Source organism: Helianthus annuus, chromosome 5 (genome assembly GCF_002127325.2).
Source record: "Helianthus annuus cultivar XRQ/B chromosome 5, HanXRQr2.0-SUNRISE, whole genome shotgun sequence".
NCBI lineage: Eukaryota > Viridiplantae > Streptophyta > Magnoliopsida > Asterales > Asteraceae > Helianthus > Helianthus annuus.
In genome coordinates, this window is record NC_035437.2 from 150,465,432 (window position 1) to 150,476,360 (window position 10,929).

The 10,929-nt window shown below is 39.4% G+C and overlaps 2 protein-coding genes across 2 annotated transcripts; both read right to left on the reverse strand.

Moving 5' to 3' along the window:
- Positions 1-2,031: 2,031 nt before the first annotated feature.
- On the reverse strand, positions 2,032-3,050 carry LOC110943978. The gene is made up of 2 exons (XM_022185706.1): positions 2,943-3,050; positions 2,032-2,895 (listed from the first exon to the last, which is right to left on the reverse strand). The coding sequence occupies exons 1-2, from the start codon at positions 3,048-3,050 to the stop codon at positions 2,032-2,034; spliced, it is 972 nt and encodes a 323-aa protein (XP_022041398.1).
- Positions 3,051-3,085: 35 nt separating this feature from the next.
- LOC118492184 lies at positions 3,086-4,570 on the reverse strand. The gene is made up of 2 exons (XM_035990013.1): positions 4,459-4,570; positions 3,086-3,551 (listed from the first exon to the last, which is right to left on the reverse strand). The coding sequence occupies exon 2, from the start codon at positions 3,548-3,550 to the stop codon at positions 3,086-3,088; it is 465 nt and encodes a 154-aa protein (XP_035845906.1). The 5' UTR covers position 3,551; positions 4,459-4,570.
- Positions 4,571-10,929: the final 6,359 nt, after the last annotated feature.

Genomic DNA, 10,929 nt, shown 5'->3' on the forward strand with positions numbered 1-10,929 from the left:
AATCCCACGAAGAATAGTGATTCTTGGTGGGGAACCATATAAAGATAGAAACTTGCAGACAATCAGACAGTAAGACTCAAACACACATAACAACAAACAGTTGCACACAGCAAACTATTTTACATCACTAACAAAAGAAACGTCGCACTAAGTCAAGATAGGAGGATATCTTGACTTGGCCAACTCGACCAAAAACTATACACCATAAACAAAGACCGTACAAATTACAACGTAATAAGAACAAGCTACAGACACAAAACTGTACCAACAAACTCCCCCTTGTCTGTTGCTTAGTCTTCGGTCTTCATCCCTTAGTGGCCTGTCTCGGACCACGAGCTTCCTGCGTGAATGCCTCGGTAGTAACAGAAACAGGCAACGCGTTGAAAGCGTAGAGCCTGTCTTGCATCCTTATCTTCATAGAAGATGTCGTGACGAAACAACCTGTCGATGTCAGCTGCCGACATGTTAACAATCCACATCGGGTCCAAAATACGAACATTTTCCTTGTCGTTCTGGAAGACGATGACTGCTTATGTGTGTCTGAGTCATAACACCAAAGAGCCATGTTCTCAAGAATATCCTGTTCCATGTTCATCAGCGGAATCCTATCCAAAACCTTCACCGGCTTGTACACGAGCCTATACCTAGCTGTGTTGGTCGATTGATCCAACGTAAACTTTATCTGTTCGTACATTGGGAACTGTGGCTTGTATAACTCATCCTTCCACACCTTTCGACGTTCCATCTTTAATTTCCGAGCAAACAACATAGCACCTTCAAAATTTGACCAGTTTATCAGCTCCAGTCGTGCTAACGCTGCTACGTCGTAAAACGGCAAGGTAAGAATGCTTAGAAGCGATTTGAAATATTGAATCCCATGTTCTCGCTTCACAACAACACAATGAAGTTCCTTCACAAACATCCAGCTCAGAATTCTTCCCAGAAGACGATTCTTTTCATATCTCATGTAGTCAACTTGTGCGACCGGAGGGGCGGTTTAGCAGTCTTAGAAAGAAAGTTCTTCCTCCATTCCTCGATTTCTCCAATATTATCTTTCAGCCAGTCTTCATCAAACGGATTGAACTCAGTGCCGTCTTCTCTGACATACTTTGACTTCTCGACATCACCTTCGAATACAATTTCGTCCAAACCTTCCAAGTTTACTACCTCGGGCTCACTAGGAATCTTGTCGAGAGTAGCATCATCTACTATCTTCACCTCGTTCAATGCTAAAATCTGTTCACTGGAGAGTTCAAAAATGATTTCTCCTTCTTCCACTTCTTCACCAGGGTGACGTACCAGTAACGCTAGATCTTCTAATCTTAGAACCACATCACCAACTCCCTTTGAACTTTCACCAACAAAACCACTCGAGCTTTCAACCACCGCTAATTGTAGACCCATTTCTTCAATAACTTGCATTCCTTCTAACTTCTCCCGTTCCTCTTGAGTACCAGCTGAGGCAAATGGGGCGGTCACAACCTGCTCAGAACTAGAACCACTGACAATTTGAGTTGACATAGACCCTTCTGGTTGAGCAGATGCAGTAGGAACATCAGGATTGCTAGGATCTTCACTATCGTGATCTCGTTTCTGCAACACCTCTTGAGCTTTGCATCTTTTATTCCAAAGAGTGTTAACTCGCTTTCTCGTCATTTCATAACTGCTCGTCATTTGCTTTACATTTTCAGTTATGGTCTTATTCCTCGAATCGTACCATTTCGTTATATCATCATACTTTCCTAACAACTAATCGGCAGTTTGTAAAACAACAGAGCTTCGTTCTTTCAGACGATTCATCTCAATTCCACGAGCATTGTCAGCAGCCCTCAACTGAACATTTTCGGCTTGGAGTTGTGCTATTTCAGCTTGTTGTTTCCCAATAGTTTCTTTCAACGTGTTGATTTCCAACTGTTGTTTGAGAATAGTATTTCTGTTTGCCGACATAAATTCCAAATGTCGATTGATTTGACCTGCGGCAGCTTGTAATTGCGAGAATAGAAATTCTACCTTTTCATCTGGACCCATTTCTCAGAATAGTCTCCCACGGCGTGCTGAGCTTCGTTGATGAGCTTCAGATTGTTGTCGCAGACTAGATGAAGTTCCAGCTTGTTGTGGTTCAACTAGAGGAGTTACAATCGGTGTTTCAGTGGCAGATGTGGTTGTTGGAGGCGGTTGAGGTGCTTCAGAAAGTGAGGCCGTCATAACTGCAGCTTCCTCAGCAGAGAAAGCAAACTGAGGATTGACCTCCGCTTCCTGAACAGGTTCAACAATTGTTTCCTGTTGTACAAAGGCATGTGCTGATGAAGATGTACCAACAGTTTTCTTCATCTTCTTCTTTCTTTGAATAGCAGCCTGTTTCTTCTTCTGAATATCTGCTGCTTCTGTGTCAGAAGGCACATAGTCTTCATCCTGATCCCGATCAGTACGAATCCTGCGCAATTGATGAATCCCACGCTGATCTATATAGTGCTCATAACCTGGTTCAGGCGGATTGTCGTCTGAACCAGAGTTAGCATCATCACTACCATGAGCACTTGCCGCACCAGCACCAACATTTCCACCATCACCACCTTCACCACCATCACTACCTTCGTCATCACTGTCATCATCATCACTTTCACTCTTCTTACCGAATTTGTCTTCGATCATCTTGTTCAAAGTGGGCTCTTCATTGTCGGAACCGTTGTTATCATGTCGCCACTTGTCGTTCTCCAGCGCTATATACGTGTTGTTATCCAAGAACCCGAATAGCTTCCGTGGAGGATCACTTTCCTTGTAGCTCTTAGCACCATATCCTTTAAAGATCTTCAATGATATTTCTTTCATAACATCAATCTTCAAAACATCATTGTCTTCTTTAGAGAGATCTGGATGTTGGACATTCATAGTTATCTGCCAAATAAGTGGGTACATTCAAAACTTGCTACCATAACACTTACAGTTCTTCTCAATTTCTCTTTCATGTTGGTGAATATGTACTTTGAGATATTGAACGGTTTGTTCAATACTAAATCCACCATTAAACCGACAAGGTCATTGTTCGCCATATCGTATCCACTTCGATGATTACTTAAACACTGAATCAGAACATGTAACGGAGCGATAAAGATGCCTTATTCAGCTGATTTCGCAGAATATCTCCAACACATTTCATACGTAGAAGACAACCTCTTTGACACTTTAGCGGCACCGAATAGGAAGCTTCAGGATCATCACCAAGTTGTAACACTGTGTTAAGGATCTCGACAGAAACAACAACGTCTTGATCGTTAACACGTCCTCTTATCACCACTGTTCCATCAATTTCAACAACCTCCGCCGAATCCCATAAGGCTTTTATCAAGGACTTGTACACGGTAGTTTGATGAGTAATGGCATGGTTAATCCTTGATTCTCGTAACCACTTCGTAATCCCTTTGTATTCAATCAGCTTGTCTTCCGGATCTAGATAGGCAACCATGTTGTGATAAGGTTCCGACATAATTTCCACTTCCGACTTATCAGTTCTTTTCGTTGCGGGTTTCCTTTTCTGAGTTTTAGGCGCCATTCTATACACAAATACAATAATCAGTGTGAAAAATTGCCAAAACAGAAAAACCACATCCAAACAATCTAACTACAAGCCACTGTGAACATTCTGTGAATATTTAACCCCTACGAAGACTCACTATCTACGAAAGTTGATGACTGCGAAGAATCAAATTTTACAACGAACCCTGGTCTACGAACAATCAATGGTAAAGGAATAATCAAGGTCAACGAAGAATAGATTCTTCATTAACAATCATCCTTCGTCTACCCTTCTTGTTACTACGAAGAACCCTGGTCAAGGAAGGATTGATTCTTCGTTGACAATAGTTCTGCGTCGGCCAGTTTTGATTCTTCGTCTCGTCTATAGTTCTTCATCCCCAATTCAAATTCACAGTTTCCAGTTCATTAACTTCAAGTGACAGACATCATTCAAAGATCAAACCGACACCAGAAATCCCGCATCACACCCAGATCAGTCATTTACTTCATATAATAACTTAGGTCTTTAAAACAATCTGACAAGGACCATTTAACTCTATCTGACAACCGAATCAATGTAACAACCAGGTATGCAAAAACATTTTAACAAATGTCAACAGTAGAATTGTGACATAAAGATCAACTCATTTATGACCGACAACCAAAATCAGTCAAAGCCAAAACCCCTGATTTTCTCGACATTCTTCCCCCAAAATACGTAACATCCAAAATAAGTTAAAAACATCTCAAACAGGTCCCTGTTCATCACAACTTTCAAAAATACACATCAAAGACAGAAATGTAAACAGAACGATTTGGATTTTCATGTTAGGTTATAAGAGCATCAGCAATGAATATTTGATATATGAACTTAGGGTTTCAATCTTTGACTATTATTGATTTTGTTGTTAAACGATTGCAAAGTGATACGTAAAAGCACAATACCTCAATGATTTGTAAACAGATTTCAAGCACGACGGTTGATTTTTGAGTTTTCGAAGAAGATGAACGGTGGGGTTTTCTTGTTTGGTGAGACAAAGAGTGAAAGTGAAAGGTGAATTGAGATAAGGTTGAAAAGACAACAGATCCTTTTATACCGTCTTACCCTTACCAACACTCAATGGGTCGACAAAGAATGATGTGGTCGAACGAAGATTCAAATTGGGCCGACAAAGAATGAGGGATGGACTCAAACTGTTAAGCCCAAATTAACACCCAACGAAGAATGAGAGTCTTCGTCGAAGAACAATCCAGCGAACACTCGGTCACAAAGAATGCTTCTTCGTTGAACAAAAGTGATTCTTCGTTGACTTGGTGAGTCTTCGTTGTTGACTGGTTTATTCTTTGTGAAACCTTTGGTTCTTTGTGAAACCTTTGGTTCTTTGTGAACCTTTTCCAACACAGTAAACACCAACTTGGAAGTACAATGGACAGATTTAAACAACTTTTGTTTTCAAGTTTACCAGATTTGCAAAGAGGATTTTATGAAGTTGTGATATTAAAGACAAGTCGGTTTTGGGCTTTTTCTCGGTAGAAAACATTCGAGTGACAACTTCTGCTAATCAAGAAAATTAAATTTTAAAGTAAATAAAAATCAAAATCCTAAGAATCTAAATGCGGAAAGGTAAAACTTGAAACAAACATTTAGAACATTAACTACATGTACACTAAGTTACCATCTTTTTCGAGTTTCAAGGTAAGAGAATCATACCAGCTTACGGTCTTGTCAAAAACGGATTTTGTTTCTTGTAAAAATTAAAATAAGCATCCTACCACAATTATCGGTATTGTTGTCCACATAAACTCAGCTTATCAGATGTAATCACGATTAGGAGATATGCTTTAATGTATGATTTATACTACTTGTCGTTGTTCATCCACTCACGACACATTCCCATATTAAGACATGCATGAGAATTCATCTTACCGGTGAGTATACTGTTTATCATCTGTTTTCAATGTATAGTTTGTGAGATACTCACGTATTCTTGATTGAAAACAAACACTTTGTGATTAAATCACTTATTGATGAGGAACTTGATTTTCAGATGCATGAGGGCACAGGAGCAAGTCTGTGAACAGGTTAGTACCATCGTATAGACAAAGAGACGAACTTGACTCCCGGATAAATGTGATTTTTTATCACTTATTCATTTTGGACATGTGATTGTTTATCACTTATTGAGGTCATATGCAATATGTACACGTATGTATGGTATCATGGAAGCTCTTGACTTGCGTCCCCGTTATTTTTCGGTAAAAGATTCAACCATAATACCTAGATGATAAATCAGCGTAAAGACCGCATATCTCAGAACCTCGGCATACTATCAAACGAAATTTCGGTACCAAGAACATATGCCAATGAATGGTTCACACCTGGCTTGCAGTTCGTTATGTTTATATCAACGTGCACGTTTTAATCTGATTGTGAGCCTACCAATACATCATTAGTAGAGCTACTTATCGTTTTTCATTTTGTATTTTTAACCGTATTTGACCGACCAGACCACTGGTGTATCATCATCTTCTCTTATCTTTCCAAGAAACTCAATTTTGATTTTTGGATTTTTTAATGTTTTTGTATTTTTGAGATTTTTCAATGTTTTTGGGTTTTTCAATTTTCGAAAGCAAAGATAGAAAGCGGTAAATAAATAAAAGACATATTTTTGGATTTTTTGAAATTTTCTGGTGTTTTTGTATTTTCTTAAATTTTCTCCCCCTAAAATGCAAAAAGTAAAGAAAATTGAAAATTTTTTTGTATTTTTAGTTTTTAAGAAAATATTTACAAAAACAATTTGCCGAAGATGATCTACTCGGGTTTCACCTTGATGCCATTGACCAAAAGAAGATAATCAAAGCGTGATTTATCAAAAGCTTTTGTAAACAGGTCGGCACGTTGGTGATCCGTGTGGATTTTAACAACATCGATAAGTTTCTTTTCATAACAATCTCGTATGAAATGATAGTTAATCTCGATGTGTTTGGTCTTTGAGTGCTGTACAGGATTACGAGTGATCTATAAAGCAGCTTCATTATCAACATAAATAGGAGTAGTTAGGAATTCAAAACCGTAGTCGCACATTTGTTGTTGGATCCATAAAACCTGGGAGCAGCAACTAGAAGCCGAAATGTACTCAGCCTCACATGTTGAAGTGGCCACACAGGTCTGCTTTTTACACTACCACGTGACTAGACGATTCCCCAAGAACTAACTGACATCCCGCTGATGTTGACTTTGAATCAATCTTGCAGCCGCCATGATCAGAATCACTCACTGAATCCAATCAAATCGAAGTTATCATCCTTAGGATACCATAGACCGGTGTCTGGACAACCCTTCAGATAACGAAAAATCCTCTTAACAACCATCATATGAGAAACCATCGGATTAGACTGGTAACGAGCAAGAAGACATGTTGGATACATAATATCGGGTCTTGAAGCGGTAAGATACATGAGAGATCCGGTCATAGCACGATAGAGAGAAGGTTCCACATGTTCACCGATTTCGTCAGGAGTAATTCCATGATTATGAGCCAGAGGAGTTCCCGCAGGTTTTGAGTCTTCCATCTGAAATCGCTTTAAGATATACCCAACGTACTTTGTATGATGAAGGAAGATCCCTTTCTCATACTGCTGAACCTGTATACCCCAAAAGAAATTCATTTCTCCTATAGCACTCATCTCGAACTTCTCTTGCATCACCTGCTCGAATTCCTTGCACATTTCATCATTTGTAGACCCGAAAATGATGTCATCCACATGCACTTGAACTAGCAACAAATCCTCGTTTCTTTCCTTGATGAAAAGAGTACAGTCGATCAACCCACGCCGAAAACCATTCTGCAACAGATAAGTAGACAACGTTTCGTACCAATCCCTCGGAGCTTGATGAAGACCATAAAGTGCCTTGTTTAGAAGCCAAACTCTGTCAGGATGAACCAGATCTTCAAAACCAGGCGGTTGCTCAACATATACTTCTTCCTCGACCACACCATGAAGAAATGCAATCTTCACATCCATTTGATAAACAGTGAACTTCTTGTAGGATGCATAAGCCAAGAAAATCCTTATCGCCTCAAAACGTGTCACCGGTGCATAAACTTCATTATAATCAATGCCTTCTACCTCATTAAAGCCCTGGATAACCAATCTCGCTTTATTTCTCACAACAACACCTCGGTCATCCTTTTTGCACTTGTAAAACCATCGAGTACCAATCTTCTTGTAGTTCGGGGGCCTGTCTACCAATTTCCACACGCCCAATTTCTGAAACTGCTGAAGTTCCTCCTGCATTGCTTCAACCCATGAATCGTCTTTCATTGCCTCCTTCCACGATTTCGGCTCAACTTGACTAACATAGCAGCCGAAAGACCAATCATTCTGTTCCCCGGATTCTCTAATTGCCGAATACAACCCAACATTCTGGTTGTTTCGAAGCTGATTACGTGTCTGCACACCACTTTGGACATATCCTATAATATTCTGCCGAGGATGTGTATCATGAATTCGAGTTTCAGGAACATTGGGAACTCGAGCACTAATACCCAAATTATTGATATTCAAATCAACAACTAAATCGATGCCTGGAGACGCGTTAGATGTGGATGCATTTCCTTCAGCATTGTCTTGAACTTGCACCTGAGAAATTGCTTCAGAAACACCTTGAACAGGAGCTTGGACAGGAGTTGAAGTTGCTTCATTAGCATCATGAAACTCCTCATCTTCCGACGAAACATTATAATCAGCTGCATCTTCAAATTCCTCATTTTGAACAACATTATTAACCGAACCAAACTCTTGTCGGTTAACAATAATTGGTCATAGTAATGATGAGTCAACTACTGCATCACCTTCAAGTAACATTTGTGTTGCTGCAGATGCATCATCAAAAGTTGGCAGATTAAAGGAGTCAAATAGTCCATCATAATCAAACATCCAAGTAGAACCCGGAGCTCTCACACATTCAGTGTACCTTTGAACCCTGACTTCACCCCATTCCTCAATCTTTTTAGTTGTCAGATTCCACACCATGAAATTTGGAATAGCATACCCCAGAAAGAATCCTTCGATAGCCTTTGAACCAAACTTTCCATGTGGATCAATCATAGTGCATAGAGCACCAAACGATTCTAAGTAAGACACATCCGTTTTCCTTTTGTGCAACAATTCGAAACATGTTTTCCCATGCCTTTTAACATTAAGAACCCTGTTCAAAGTATAACAATCATAGTGCATGGAAGCTCCGACTCTACTAACATAGTTCTTGCTGTCTCGATAAGCGTTCTATTCTTCCTCTCAGCGACACCATTTTGTTGAGGAGTGTAATGAGAACTGTACTCACGCAGAATTCCCTTAGAAGCAAAAAACTCGTCCATAACCTGATTCTTGAATTCCGTGCCGTTGTCACTTCTGATTCGCTTTACCCTCAAAGTATACAAATTTTCAAGTAAAGTGAGCAGATTTTTGAGGATTCCCGGAGTGTCACTCTTGTGTGCCATCATCAATACCCATGTGAATCTTGAGTAATCATCAGTAACTACCAAACAATAAGCATCTCCAAACATAGTCTTGTGCTTCATAGGTCCAAAGAGGTCCATATGAAGACGTTCAAGAGGCATGTTGACGGTGTTGACTTTCTTGATTGGATGGGATTTCTTCGCTTGCTTTCCTTTTCGGCACAATTTATAGACGTCTTGTAAATGAAAACTCTTGACTGGAACACCATTCACAAGATTATGTCTCACCAGATGGTTCATTTTCCTCAAGTGAATGTGACCCATACGTCTGTGCCAAGATATAGACTCCTTTTCAGTGGCCTTTGAGACAAAACATGTAACTTGTGCAGACCAAGTAATAGCTTGGCTCATATCAAGAATATACAAGTCATCCATTCTTTGGGAATCTTGAAATCGGGTTTCAGCACATAACAACCGGTATCATCAAAATGTACCATGAACTTCTTGTCACTGATTTGCGAAAAACTAAGAAGATTGTAATCAATTTGACGCACATAATTGATCTTATCAAAACTAACAACACCATTGGAAATCATTCCTTCTCTAGTGATGTATTAGCCTTTATCGCCAGCAAAGGCAACATAACCTCCCCTAATGCTTTTCACATCATACAGGAGCCTTGAGTCGCCTGTCATGTGCCGGGATGCTCCACTGTCAACAATCCAAAGACTATTCACAGTTCCTCCTAGAACACCCTGCACAACACACTAAACAATCAGTTTGAGATGGGGACCCAAGCCTTAGTGGTCTTGGGTCGACCCTTATCATCAAGAAATGTTATTTCAATTTCTTGATGATTTGGAAACGGTGTGCCTCCCCCTGAAACTCTACCGGTTTTAGGTTTCCAAGATTGTTGTCATTTACCAGATTGATTGTTATTTACAGAAACACTTCTGGTTTTAACGAATTTGATGAACTTGGTCCCTTTTCTACAACATCCGGTTTTAACGCTTTCTCGATTACCTTAACATTTTTATGTCGTTGTTTTGCTTCTTGTTCCTTAACAATTCGTTTGTCTTGTTTAGGTAACACAGGACGACGTTGGTAATCCTTTTCAGGAGGGGCTTTTTCAACAAACTTTGGTTTTGGTGGGTTTGTACAATTTTTTATTATATGACCAAATTCCCCACACTTAAAACATGATCCCCTTTTAACAAATTTAGGAGGTTTTGATCGATGTCCCGATGTTGAACTTGCAGGCCTTGAGGTACTAGCTTCATTATCACACCCATTTGTATATTGAGTGTAATTGTTATCACTGTTACGTTTCAAAATTTTGACTTGTTGAACAAAAGCAGTATTAGATTTGTTTTCAAAAGTCTCAACTTTGTCAGTACCGCTTGAGGCCACAAATTTAACATCCCTTTCCTTTTTCTTGTTTCGAGCTCCTTTTGGTTCGAACTTAGGTTGTTGAGCTCGTTTTTCCTGTTGTTTACCTTTAGGGGCGATTGGTTGTTTCTCAGTTGGTAATTTTTGATTCCCGTATTGTTTTCTAACTTCAGATTTTGGAATAGGATCACACTAAGTTACTGTAACTCTCGGGATCGCCTTACCCAAAACTTACTAGTAGAATCTTCCAAAACTCGTTCAATCATTGATGGATTAACATTTTAAATTGGGAAATCATTGTTTTAGTAAATTTTATCATCACCAACCAAAGTATACAACACATTATCTCCCATAAACGTAGACACGGATTCATCCACATATTTTATCGAATCAATCTCTTGTTTTGCAATGATTGCACAACGGGGGCAACAGGAGTAGGAGGATCACACAAGATGTGATTCTCAACTGGAATTTCTACTCCTTTCTTCTTATCAAAAGATTGATCCTGATAACTCGCATCTGATTCATCTGATTCATCATCAGATTCATCATCTGACGAAACATA